This window comes from Trematomus bernacchii, unplaced genomic scaffold (genome assembly GCF_902827165.1).
Source record: "Trematomus bernacchii unplaced genomic scaffold, fTreBer1.1, whole genome shotgun sequence".
Taxonomy (NCBI): Eukaryota; Metazoa; Chordata; class Actinopteri; order Perciformes; family Nototheniidae; genus Trematomus; species Trematomus bernacchii.
In genome coordinates, this window is record NW_022987558.1 from 87,591 (window position 1) to 101,208 (window position 13,618).

Below are 13,618 nucleotides of genomic sequence, written 5' to 3' on the forward strand. Positions count from 1 at the left end.
ACACCACAAGTGAGAATATAAAGAACAAAATAATAACTTATTTTCACACAACGAATGACAACTGTACATACATGTCATTTCCTATACCAAAGTGTGAATGTAGGCCTCCTGCAACAACCTATATTGTAACAGAAAATGTCCTATTGGGAATTCAGTTCCACAATAATAATGAAAGCCTCCAGGAGCAGATGAGCCTAAGGGCTAATAGCTCATCTTCAGTCTGCTGATGTTTGCTATTGCCATTTCTGTGGTGGCAAAGAAAAAGAAAAAAGATAACAATTAAGGACAAGTGTGTGCTTTTTCAGCTTTTGACCTCGGTCACAGCCTTCTCTCCATTCTTTGCGCAAATGCCTTCTTCCTGAGTCACTTCTCTCATCCATCACAGTGTTGTGACTGTGCATATCACTTTTGCGTTGCTGGCGGAGCCTGCGCTTGTGCTCGGTTGATGACTGTCCTCCTCCTCATTTACTTTCGCTGGTAATATTCTCCTCTGTACCTCTCTCACAACATCATTCAGCTTTCTTCTTTCTTTAGCTTGCTTGCAACGTTCGCTAATCGTTCGCGGGTATTATAGTCGTTATAGAGTGCCACAGTGACGCGTCCTAAAACCCGGAAGTAAGCTTCTTCCGGTTCCCTCGACAAAAAAGCAATGCAATTTCTCCATAGGATTTTGGAAAATAGCTCGAAATAAGGTCTGTGGTTGACACACATTTAAGAGACGGATCACGTTTTGTTCAGTCGGATAATCTCCACATGTCTACCCTACTTTTATAATTTTCTAATCATGAATCTAATCGATAGATTTATGATTAGAAAATTCCGGGTTTTAGGACGCGTCACTCTGGCACTCTATTAGCAACGCCAGAAATACATTTAAAAAACGTTTTCGTTTCTAAATCTAGAAACAACAATAGCCTATTAGAACTTATTTAAACCACAGTTTCAATTATCTCAAGCTTATTTTCATTCGTTGTAGTATTTTGATAGTATGATTTATTTTTTAATTAATGTTATTCAATCAAGCCTCAAACTGATGGCACTTGTCCCTTTAGCCTGTTTTAAATTGAAGTTGTCTGAGGTCCTTACCACCAGCTGCTCTCGCAGTAACAAGTAGTGTACCTTACTGTCCCAAATGTGCACAATGTAGGGACTGCTTTTCGTCTTTTTGTTTACTTAGTTGTGTTCTCTGTACTTTATATGTCTGTGTTATGTGTAAGAATGTGTAACGTTGCTGCCTTCTTGGCCAGGTCAGCATTGTAAATGAGATGTTGTCTCATTGTTTTCATCTGGTTAAATAAAGGTTAAATAAAATGTAAAATTATTATTTATATGTCAGATTCCTCCGCGTACCACTAGCGGGAGCTGGCGTACCACCAGTGGTACGCGCACCACAGGTTGAGAACCACTGCTCTACTGTATATCAAAGCGATATAGCACCATCAAACTGTATTAAATCAAATACATAAACCTGTACCTAACACATACTTGAGCTTATAAGTGATTAGTGTATGTTTTCACATTATAGACATGAACAGACAAGTGAATACCAAGTGATTTTATTTAGTTTTCAACATTCTGGCACATGTGTGTTAAGAGTCTTGATTGGCACCAGAGAGAAGACAGAAAAATAAAAACCAGGGCTGTGAACCAGTGGGAGAAGTGAAGAAAATAAACTGGTAATTTCTTTAGACTCCCAGGACCTCTTCAAACCAGGAGTGGAACTCACACAGTTTGACGTAGACCCCGGGGTAGTTCGGCTCTGCACATCCCTGACCCCATGACACCAGGCCGTGCACCTCTCCGTCACACACCAGAGGGCTGCCGGAGTCACCCTGGGGATGAAACACAGAGTGTGTGAGCATATGATTCTTCCACACACACACAGCTGAGAAGAAGTGACTGTAAGACTCACGTTGCATGCGTCTTTGCCTCCCTCCATGTATCCGGCACACACCATCCTGGGGGAGATCATGCCGGGATAGGCGTTCTCACAGACCTGCTGGTCCACTATGGGCACGTTCAAACACTGCAGGAGGGTGGGCATGTAAACTGTAACACACGCAACAGAGGACGTCATAGAAAACTTTAGAAGATAGAAGATTTTTAAATGTAGTGAAGTAGAATTTTAAAGGTCACCTATTATGCTATTTTTAGGCAATAGCATAGGTCTCAGATATATAAAAAAAATATAAAAAACATGTCTAGCCATGCCTCATATCCCTCTAGTTCTCTTCCTGTTCCAAAAGTGCTGATTCTGGGTATAAACAGGTCTCTCTTGAGAATGACACTGTGTCTCGATGAGATTTTCACCTGTATTAAAGAAAAAATAAATGATTATTTTTCTTTTTTAAACTGAAAAATAATAAAAAAATAAGAGGGGGCGGAGCTTATGCGGGACCTGGCAGATACTGTCTAAAATGCTGCGGTGATGAAACGCAAGGATTATTAGATCAAGGATTATTTCACCGACCATATTACGTCCAAAACAGTCAGGCATTGTTTCTGATAGCAACGTTTCTGATAGTGCTGTGGGTCCGCTGCCGATATTACGTCATATCGGCCGCAAATCTGGATCAGCTCCGTTGTATCCCAGTTTTTAGAGATTTGGGTACGGAGGAAAAGAGAAAGGGTTTTATTTTCTGACGCTGCGTGAGTTCCCTGACACACCAGGGACACATATTTATGTATAAAATACATCAAAAAGTGCACTTTTACACATGTTTAGTTTGAAGGTAACAGCTTGCAGGCCGATTACCTTCAATTAAATGTACCTTTGTTAAAAATCTATAAAGCACAATGTGATTCAGTGAAGTTTCTGGAAAACAACGGAGGTCAATGACGCACAAGAAAAGCTTTATCAGACTTTGACTTGTTTTTTTGTTTTTTTTAACAATAAATTCACTGCTGCATTTGAGCTTTTCATGGACTTTTTGACAGTGAGAAAGAAATACAGACTCTGGCCAGACTCAGTTAAGCTTAAAAGGTCAACTTTGACACCCCCAGTGGAGGATTGTATGGAAAGAAAAACACTGTTAAACCTTGCTGTCCAGCTTTGACCTGGGGAAATGAATGGTTTGAAAACAACATCATGATCTGTTCACTGGGATGGTCTCATTAAAGGTCCCCTATTATACTGTTTTTCATCAATATATTACAGGTCTCAGATAAAAAACATGTCTGTGAAGTGTTTGGCTGGAAATAGCAAACAGATCATTGTAGCATCCCATAATCCCCTCTGTTTCAGCCCTGTTTCAAAAGTGCTGATTCTCTGTCTGTTACTTTAGGCCCCGGCTCCACGAGGACGAAAACTGGTTGAATCCACATATTTCTCATGCGTATAGCCCTCTAAGCTCCACGACGCCGTAAGGGAAACGTAGAAACAGACCCCGCAAACGACAACGGGTCCAAAGGTGGATAGATCTGGGAACAGAGCGCTCTGGGGGGTCCAACGGGGCCGTGGAGTCGCCTATACGGTCATTCTTTTTATAGCCCCGCCTCTCCCCGCCTCTCCCCCGCAGGGTTGCTATCGTGCTCCAGTCGCTACTGACCATGCTACAGTTCTTTGTGCAACATCTACAGGAGCTCCTCCTTGAATTCAGATTATTTATCTTTATCTCGATATGGACATAAACGCGAGTGAAGTCTAATCTGACAGGACGGAGACACGCAGCTCCTGCCGCTGTGATGCAGCGGGAGCAAAACACACAGTTCAAGTCAGATCATCACCCTTAGCTATTTTAATTACCTCTCAAACTACCTAAACTAGTTATAAATATGTTCATTTTTACTGTCGGGTCACTCATTACAGGATCAGCTGCTGCATGAGACAGACACTGACGCTGTGAGAAGAGAGGAAAAAGAGACAGGCTCTGTGTATTTGATGATTATATATCATTATATAGTCGTTATTCATTTGTTTTAAAGCTCAATAAATAACAATGAAGACCTTTGACCGGCACTTTTATAATTTTGTCCGGAAGATTTCAACTTTAACACACGCTGACCGGCGAAAAACTCTGCCCGGTTCTGTCGGCCCCCACCGCGGAGAATACACAGAAGTGCAGCCATGACAACCATTCTTCTTCGCTGATTTTGTGGAGGAAGTTGCTGCTTTTGTGGAGGAAGTTACAGCGCCACGTACAGGTTCGGCATATGTACTGTAGCTTTTCCAGCGTTTGGATGTAAACGGAGCCGTCTCGTGGAGCTTGACACAATCCGGTGTATATTGCGTGGGGACGGAAGGTTTTTTGTGGTTGCATTTGCGTTTCTCCGATGCGTTTTGCCGTATTTGTCCTCGTGGAGCCGGGGCCTTAGATGAAAATAAGGAGCCCCTCCCCACGCCCCTCTGAGAGATATTTGGTTAAAAAGAACTCAATGGTGCTCTAGGAGGAGATTCAGGTGAAAAGGTGGCGGGGGGTTACCTTGGTTGGTGATTGGCTAATGGTTACACAAGACAAAAAATTCGTAATGACATCATAAAGTGGCCAAAATCTGATCAGCTCATTTTCAGACAGGTTTTTATATAAATGGATCAGGACAAAAAGTGAGAGAATCTTTTTTCCTGAAACTTTCAGAATCTCTTTCCACAGAGGGGACACATGTTGATGTATAAAAGATATGAAAAAGTGGATTTTGCATAATAGGTGACCTTTAAGTCTGTTGTTAAGCTGTACAATACAACACATAATAATCAACCCACCCTCTCCTCCAAGGTTGGTGTTACCCCAGCCGGACACAGAGCAGGAAAGCCCTGCATAGGGACGCCCTGTGGGCAACGGGATGGGGGCGACCGCCTCCGTCACCTCCACTGGGTGGTACAGCTTGATCAGCATGATGTCGAAATCCAGAGTCTGGTAGTCATAGCTGCATACAGAAAATACAACACACGCTTTAGACGGCAGCTGTTCCTCTGCACCGACCGGATGAATGGCTCAGATGCGATTTAGGGTATTCAAAGGGAAGAAGATTATTTATTTTTTTCACTCACCTAGGATGCCAGATGATGGTGTCGGTCTTCATGAGCTGCTCTGTTCCCTCAAACACTCGCAAGTTGTGATCGCCCAGAATGACCTGCATGGAATAGGGACTGAGAGAGGAGGTACAATGTTATAGAAATCTGTGGAAGCAGTGAAAGCTTTCAATATTCTGTTCTCTCATATCTCTACAACACTTCATCTCTCAATTTTCCAAAGACTACACTATATTTTCTTTCATAAAGAAAATAAATGCATACATGTCGAGCAAAATAAGCTGTACAAAAAATGTACATGTTACACATCAACATGTACAATATTTGAAAGTAATATTTTTCCCATCAATGCTTACTTACTTGTACCAACAGTGGGCAACAGAGAGCACCCACTGGTTGTTGATCAGCACCCCTCCACAGAAGTGGTACCCGTAGTTGAGGGAGGCCATGTATGGACGAGAGTGAGGCGAACACTCATAACCGCCAATAATCCTGCCATCTTCACGGGGAACTGCCGCTGTTACACACACACACACACACACACACACACACACACACACACACACACACACACACACACACACACACACACACACACACACACACACACACACACACACACACACACACACACACACACACACACACAGAGAATAAGATACATTTGTGTTTTAAAGTTATCTTCAACCACAACCATTCATCTTATTTCTTAAATATCTTACACTACAGTCTGTTTTCTATGTACTGTTTACTGTTGGTGTGTGTATCTTTGTGAATGTGTGTATTACTGTGTATTTACCAGCAGCTCCGATCAGCAGCAGCAGAGCCAGCAGTGTCATGGTGTCAGGTGAATGCTCAGAAGACACCTCCACACACACCTCGGCTCAAATTTATATCCCAGCAGCCCCACAGTGCTCGTCCCGTCCCCCTCACCTCACCTCACAGCCCCCCCGTCTCCTCCTCTCCTCTCCTCTCCTCCCTATTTCTCTGGACCCAATCTGTGTCCTCACAGTCTTGGCACTCAGTTTCAACCCAAATATACTTTCTTATCACACACCTCATTTTGTGTTTGCCCACTTCGGCCCAATCGTAGCACAACACCCCGTGGTTATGTCATCTGTGCCCCTTATTTAAAATTTGGATCAAGGTCTCCAAACATGAAACACCTGCTTTTGGTTTCTCATGGGTCACTCATTGTTGGCAGGCTACAATATCAAACAGTGAAAACTGTTTTATAACCGTCTTTTAGCTCTTGGCCCATACAGCAGGAAAAAAGATGTCCTTGAGTAAAAGCCAGAGAGGTGAGAAATAAATCATCTGTTGTCTCTGAAACCTAAAACAACTTGTTTTTTCTGTTTCTGTGTCAGACAGCAATCAACACCCTTTAAGCTTAAACATTTTGTGCTTTTGTAGATCCACGTTGAGCTGTAAATTGTAATGCACATGCAATGATGGTAACTGGACAGACTGAATATGGAAAATCAGACACATATTGTTGCAATTGCCCCTACAATATAACCTCAGGCTGTTTGTCCTCTGTTTTGCAAAGGCATTTATTTTGACCATTTTCAGAATTGTAATGCACTTCTTTAGGCCTACACTAAAATACAGGGAAACATTTGGAGTTGTTGTTATTTATCATGCAATGGTTTTACTCGTCCACGCCACTTGAGATAAAATTGGGATGAATGTGGCTCGTGAACAAAAAAGTGTTTAACAATGCTGATCTCTGCTCTTATGTTCCACCATTATGAAATAAAAAATGTCTGCTAAAAAAAAAGGGAGTTACACACCACTTAAAAAAAATAGGTGGTAGGTGCAGAAAATTATCTGTCAAAAATAGAGTATGGAAAGCAGTCTGCAAGGCCAAAACTATGCAAGATGTGGCTCACTTATTAACTGAACGGATGAACGTGGCACATAAGAAGATAAGGTTATTTTTCAGGGATTTGGGTGGGAGGATAAACCAGGGGGGGCAGGTGGGTAGAATTGTGTGGAAATATGGAGGAGTGGAGTAGGAGGGAGTTTATTGACAGATACAGAGGGTATAAATTGAGTGAGTGACAGATCTTTCACCTCCAGTCTGGTCGCAGGAAGGCTTGAGTAATGATGATTGGCCTGATTGTTCTCGCACTCCTGGGCGCTGCAGGTAAAGCACATCTGCACAACAATTTTAGAATAAGTAAGAAATGTAACTTTGATAAATATATGGATTCTTGTTATTGCTTAACACCACAGCTGCAGCACCTATGGATGACAAGATTGTGGGTGGATTCGAGTGTACAGCCCACTCTCAGCCCTGGCAGGTGTCTATCAATCTCGGCTACCACTACTGCGGCGGCTCCCTCATCAACGACCAGTGGATAGTCTCTGCTGCCCACTGCTGGCAAAAGTCGGTGTTGTCAGAATCAGAAATCCTTTATTCGTCCCACAGCGGGGAGATATACAGTTTTAGAGCTAAGGGACTGTGCAGACAAAAGGCATAAATAGGATTAGCAGAGTAACATATTAAATAAAGAGGCATTAATAAAAGGATATCAAATGAGTAAACATCCATGGAACAAAAATACGTAGCAGCATTATAAAAAAGTAATAGTAGTAAATAGGTAGCAGCAATGGACAACATTTATAGTGTGTAAAACGTAAACAGTGTATATTACACATAGCACAATCATCCCTTTAACAGTAGTGAAACAGTCTGAGGTAGTGAGGTGGTGTACAATAGTAAATATTGTACATAAGTGTTATTGCAGAGCAGTGTGTTAGAATCCGTATAATTGAGTGACTGTACAGTCTGACTGTAGCAGGCAGTATTTATATTAACATATACAAATGTTTTTGTCTGTTCTGTGTGTTAAAGAAACTATGCTAATGTTGTTCTGTGTATCTTCTCTTAGCCCTTACTCACTGATTGCCATTTTGGGTGACAACCACATCTGGATGAACGAGGGCACGGAGCAGTTCATGTCCGTGGACGCCATCTACTGGCATCAGAGCTACGACTACCAGACCCTGGACTACGACATCATGCTGATGAAGCTGGCGCACCCCGTCACCGTGAACCAGTACGTGAAGCCCGTCGCTCTGCCCAAGGCCTGCCCTGCAGCCGGGGACATGTGCATGGTGTCCGGATGGGGAAACATCTACACTGATCAAGGTGAGGTGTGCCTGATCCTCACATTAAAGGTCATCAATGGGTCATGGTACAATTATTTTTATTCTGTTGTGATCCTATTGTTTGTCTTTGCTGTGGTTGAGATTACTACAAGAAGAAAAAAAAGGGTAAAATATTGCACTCATGGCCTTCCATAGCTTTAAAACGTATTATAACAAAAGCCTTTAACAAACCATTAAGTATTAATAAACAGTAGTTTCTTAACTGCTGTTATTAACTAAAACGTACTTAAAGTGGACTTCGTCACCTGCAACCAACAACCATATCTACTGTCACAAAAAATTCTCAAACTTTTGATGAAATAGAAAATATATCAGGCACAAAGACACGATGATAACAGTAAGCAATCATCTAATGCTTAAGATTGTCTCATAAGAATGCATTTGAGAGCAAACATGATGTATAAAGTTTGCTTGATGGCAAACAGAATATTGTAGCTCACCCTATGATGAGAGGAAACATTAAAGCACCTTTCCCTAGCGTTCAAAAGGATTCGCCCAGCTTTTATAATGGCTGCTGGATCATTTCCCTCAGTTAAGAACCATCCTAAAAAGCGAGTGAAGCCAGTATAATGTTGGCAATGCACTTGATGGCTACATACTGCATGAAATGACTATATAGTATTCAAAATCCATAGCTCGCCAGGCTTGTCCTACCTAGTTATGGTTACTGTAGTATGATAGCACTTATGGTAGATTATTTAAAACCAAATAGATGGTGATGTTGCCCATTTAAGGTACACATATTTACAGAAAACAAGTAAATTGAGAAATCAAGCTGGAATAGAGTGATGCTATAAACAGTACAGTCAATAAATGCATGTTTCTGATAGTCTGGAGTCACTAATACATCGGTGCATTTTAACACATGATATAAGGCTGAATAGGGGTGTTTTTTGTGTCGCTCCTAATCGTGTTGTCTTGTTCTTATCTGCAGTCTTCAACCCGTTTTACCTCCAGTGTGTGGAAGTCCCCATCCTTTCTCACAAGGACTGCGATGGCTCCTACCCCGGCCTGATCACTGACCGCATGGTGTGCGCTGGATACCTGGAGGGAGGAAAGGATGCTTGTCAGGTATCTTCAAACAATTACACGGCACATACAATGAGGTTATATTGAATGAGGTGGAGGGAATAAACTGATGTCTCTCTCCTGCTCAGGGTGACTCTGGTGGTCCTCTGGTGTGTAACGGAGAGCTGCAGGGTGTCGTGTCCTGGGGCCAGGGCTGCGCTCAACCCAACTACCCGGGCGTTTACACCAAAGTCTGCTCTCTGATGCCCTGGATCAACGATATTCTCTCCACATACTCCTAGGCTGTGATCTCCCATCACAGAACTACAGGAGAGGGGAAATCAGAGGGAGATTGAAATTGAAGGAGACAGGAGGCGGCGGTGGGAAGTGTCGAAGAGAGAGGCAGCAGAAGAGAGGCTGAGAGTGAGACACAAGGAGAAGCCGAGGGAGAAAGAAAACAACATGCGAGATGTGAGATGTCAAGGCTCAATCAATAAAATATTGAACATTTTGTGATGCAACAGTGTGTTTATTATTGTCTATCTACTCCCAGTGTAGATGTACTGTTTTATGAGTACTGGATTTCAATTCAGGGGTGACATTTCCAACAAAAAACAAATATAAACCAAAGTCAAACAAGAACAGCTAATGTCAATAATCAGAAACATTTCACAAAATTGCATTAGCTTGAGGGCAAATGAAGTGGCAACCCTTGGTTTTGAAAAGATAAGCTAACAAAAGTCTATTAAATGTTCATTATCTCAATTTGTTTTAAACATTTTCCTAACGAGTTTGTAGTTTCAAAACACATTTTTAATGTACAGCAAGATGTTCCTTTAGTAATCTATGGTCCCATTTACAGTACATACACAATAAAGGACTTGCATGGCTTCCTCTCCTTAAGCTGGCTACACACCAACCCGATTTTGGGAGTCAGAGGCCGTCAGAGGCAGTCGGGCATTCGCGGTGCCCTGCTCAGGTTGGTCTGTCCCGCACCGTTGTCTCTTTACGGCACCTTTTCACACCTTTCTCTTTCTCTGACCTCTGGAGGTCACAGAAAGTCGGCCCAAGCAATCACTCTGATTGGCTGTTCACACTACCGCTGCCTGCTTGTAAGGACAGTTATTGCCACTCGTCGACTGAAGTATTTGCGGTGTGTTCGTAGGCGGGCGGCGTAGCGGGCGGCGTAGCCGACGCAGGCGACGTAAAAGTCGGGACCCCTTCGGTACGCGTTCTTTGGTCTCAGGTGGGTGTGTAGTGGCCTTAAGACCTTAATCCCTTTTACAGTGTTTTAGTTAGTTAATTAAGGTGTATTGTAAAATGTCTTGTTTCAGTGTTGGGTTATACTTAGCTTCAGCCTCTCGTGTCATATCTGGTTAAAAAAAAACAATATGTCAATAGTCCAAATGCCAAACTCAAGGCTTATTCTGCAATCCACTGACTTCACAGTGATTATGTCAAATTCTTATCTAAAGTGTATTGTGCTTTTCCTTAAACACACATTGCCAAACAATCTCTCAATAAGATTTCCATCAAAATAAGACACACAAACTGTAGCTTTTACCAATTAACCTCTGCATAGATACGGGCAATCTGAGAAGTCTTGTCAACTACAAACATTGACAGTAGTTGAAAGACCACTGTTTTGGTCAAAATGAGATTAAGTACCTGATAAGAGAGTGATTTATGACCCCCATAAACCTTAGTCCCGCTTCCAAATCCCTTTGATGTGGCACCTGTCCCACAGAGAAGCGCCTCTTCATCTTACCTGCTTCTTCCGTATCACAGGAATGAAATGGCCAGCCAGCCAAACTATACATATTTGAATCTTTGGCTTTGCAGCCAGGTGTTTTTATTTACATGAAGGAGTGCATGCATGGCTGTGTATGTCTGTTTGCTAAAGAGACATTTTCAAAGGACTTTGAAGTTCCAAACAATTCAAAACATCGAGGTCAAGCTGGGTCAAGATCATACATCTGTTTACCTCAAAGACACATGAAACAGCACAAATGAAAAACAAAATGCCATGAGAGCATACTTACTCCTGTCTCATTTTCACACACACTCACTCACACACACACACACACACACATACAAGGTATAAGGAGGTTTAATATGTACGAGTGTGTATGAGTTTGGGAATGAGGGAGGGAGAGAAAAAGAGACAGAGAGAGAAAGAGAGAGAGAGAGAGAGAGAGAGAGAGAGAGAGAGAGAGAAAGAGATATGAGGCGAAAACTGCGAATTGCTTTAAACCAAATCTACTGTATATTGTTGTCTCTGTACACACACACTGTACATACAGACACACACACACAAACACACACATTTATCAGCTGATACCACTCTTCCACATCCATACTAACACACCTACATCATATTAGTTGCATATGTAACAGAGTTATAAAGGTTGGTGTAAAATCCTGGTTAAATTGGAGAATTACGCCATCTGGTGTAAAACGTAACACCAGATGCCGGGCGCTGTACAATAGCTGCCCACTGCTCCTAGTACTAGACTCCTGGTACTAGGATGGGTTAAATGCAGAGGCCAAATTTCACTGTGTGTGCTGTGTGCTCTGCATGTGTGACCATTAAAGAGGGTTTCATCCCTCCCAATTCTATTCTATTCTATTCTAAACGTGTGCCTGCATTACTGTAGCTTTGTTACGGCAATGGATTGTGGGAGATTCTCATAGCGCGTGAGGATCTCTTGAGAGTAAGGTGCTATTGTATTATGTCGGTGGACAAAATGTATGTTTTTATTTTATTAGGACAATATCGTTCTATTGTGTTTGTTTAGTTTAATGTTAGTCGTTTAATGCTCACAGCCACATGTTTTTGTGTGATTGGCTATTTGTTTTATATGATTTATTAATGTAATCATCAATAGCTAATCTGAGCTAATAAGCTAATGTGAGCGTGGTGCTATTTCTCCTACAGAACGCAGCTCACGTGTCCTTTTTATGTTGTCCATTGAAACGCAGGAAATAAACGGAAGTAATCACCAGCTCTGAGTGATCTGTTGCCGAGGGGACACTACACCGGGGTTACACATACATGTATTTCAATGGCTGGCAGGGCCCCATTATACAACAGACTCAGAAACCAAGAAATGACAAGCATGTAATTCAACACATCTGGTGATATACAGTAAAAAGGACAAATTGAACTATTTTCCTCCAAAATAAAACCCTGACATTACAAAATGCATGATTATATACCGGTATGGCAGAGAGATCAAAAGATGTGGTTATAATGGGAGTCAATGGGACATTTTTGTCCGCGAGTGGCTAATATGTTTACCGAAACAAAACACAAGTCTCACAAGAAGCGTCTAAATGAGCCCTGAGCGAAAAAATGCTAACGCACTCTAGGTATAAATCAATCGATATACTTATCGGATATGCACAAACAAGCTTAGCTAACAAGCTGAGATTCCACAGATTCTAGAAATATAAGTATCATCACTGAGCGATCAGAACTCGCGACAGGGGAAGCAAATACAGACATCACACAACGTAGCTTTAGGTAGCAAAACACGGAGATATGCTCACTTTTTGCTGTTATTCTGATCAAAAACGAGAAAAACGCGGCTGAAGGTTAATCCATAGGTTAATCCAATGTGTCTGTCACTTTGAACAAATTATTGATAATCCATAATTCAATTTTTATGTCAAAAACGGAGTTTTCATAATAGCTGCTAATGATAGCTTCCAGAGTGTATGACAGCTTCCTGTTTTGTCTCCTTGGATACGAGTCCAAACAACTCACAGATTGCACCGGGCGCCGACGTAGGCGCCCCTGTGACCATCAGATTTGACGACGCTGATTGGCTGAAATTATGTTTCGGCGGCATAGTTTAAAGATAGCAACAGTTGGCTTCTGCTGCACTCTCGTCTGGGCGCTCTGCATAGCGCCCAGACGAGAGAGGGTAATGATACACGGGCAAGGCCAGGCAGGAAACATGTGACTTATCAGTAACTTTAGACATCGTAACGCAATTTTAAACGAGATTTTATTGTAGATTATACATTTTACTGATACCAATTATATAATATTTACCTTGTTTATTAAAAATAAAAATAAAAATAAAAAATATATTTTTTAAATATATATTTTTTAATTTATTTATTTTTTTAATGTGGGAAGAGGGGGGGTGGCGCCCCTAGCGCCCCTATGGGCCGGCCGCCACTGGATGTGCAACTATATTTAACTTTTTGTTTTACATAATTTTTTTATAAATGATTATGGGAAGTGCCCTTTTTCTCACTTGAGCACCCGCCCCCCAAAATGTCTGTGCACGTCCCTGCTCCTCAGTGCACGCAAAAACCTAACTTGGAGAAATAAATATACGGATATGTTATTGAAAACCACCTTGAATATGTTGTCTTAATGTTATGACATGTATTCTAATAATTAATTATATTTCAATAATTGAAATGGAAACTGAGCAATCTGGTGCCACT

At 41.7% G+C, this 13,618-nt stretch overlaps 2 protein-coding genes across 3 annotated transcripts; one reads left to right on the forward strand and one right to left on the reverse strand.

Annotated features, from left to right (window-relative positions):
• Positions 1-1,540: 1,540 nt before the first annotated feature.
• On the reverse strand, positions 1,541-5,983 carry LOC117477248 (trypsin-like). The gene is made up of 6 exons (XM_034123914.1): positions 5,769-5,983; positions 5,330-5,486; positions 4,988-5,086; positions 4,700-4,863; positions 1,913-2,049; positions 1,541-1,832 (listed from the first exon to the last, which is right to left on the reverse strand). Exons 1-6 carry the CDS (start codon positions 5,806-5,808, stop codon positions 1,686-1,688), a joined length of 744 nt encoding a protein of 247 aa, XP_033979805.1. The 5' UTR covers positions 5,809-5,983; the 3' UTR covers positions 1,541-1,685.
• Positions 5,984-6,975: 992 nt separating this feature from the next.
• Positions 6,976-9,665, forward strand: LOC117477245 (trypsin-2-like). Of its 2 annotated transcripts, XM_034123908.1 has the most exons (5): positions 6,976-7,118; positions 7,208-7,361; positions 7,867-8,126; positions 9,081-9,217; positions 9,304-9,665. In XM_034123908.1, the coding sequence occupies exons 1-5, from the start codon at positions 7,076-7,078 to the stop codon at positions 9,454-9,456; spliced, it is 747 nt and encodes a 248-aa protein (XP_033979799.1). In that variant the 5' UTR covers positions 6,976-7,075; the 3' UTR covers positions 9,457-9,665. The 2 variants fall into 2 exon arrangements, with proteins under 2 accessions (XP_033979799.1, XP_033979800.1); XM_034123909.1 differs by lacking the exon at positions 7,208-7,361 and having other exon boundaries at positions 7,068-7,118.
• Positions 9,666-13,618: the final 3,953 nt, after the last annotated feature.

Excerpts from the sequence above, each read along its gene's own strand:
- LOC117477248 (XM_034123914.1), bottom strand. The coding sequence starts at position 5,808 with ATGACACTGCTGGCTCTGCTGCTGCTGATCGGAGCTGCTG. Across the intron at positions 5,087-5,329 it reads GTTGCCCACTGTTGGTACAA|TCCCTATTCCATGCAGGTCA; the intron begins GTAAGTAAGCAT and ends CTCCTCTCTCAG. Across the intron at positions 2,050-4,699 it reads CACCAACCTTGGAGGAGAGG|TTTACATGCCCACCCTCCTG; the intron begins GTGGGTTGATTA and ends CGTGTGTTACAG.
- LOC117477245 (XM_034123908.1), top strand. The coding sequence starts at position 7,076 with ATGATGATTGGCCTGATTGTTCTCGCACTCCTGGGCGCTGCAG. Across the intron at positions 7,119-7,207 it reads CGCACTCCTGGGCGCTGCAG|CTGCAGCACCTATGGATGAC; the intron begins GTAAAGCACATC and ends TTAACACCACAG. Across the intron at positions 7,362-7,866 it reads GCTGCCCACTGCTGGCAAAA|CCCTTACTCACTGATTGCCA; the intron begins GTCGGTGTTGTC and ends ATCTTCTCTTAG.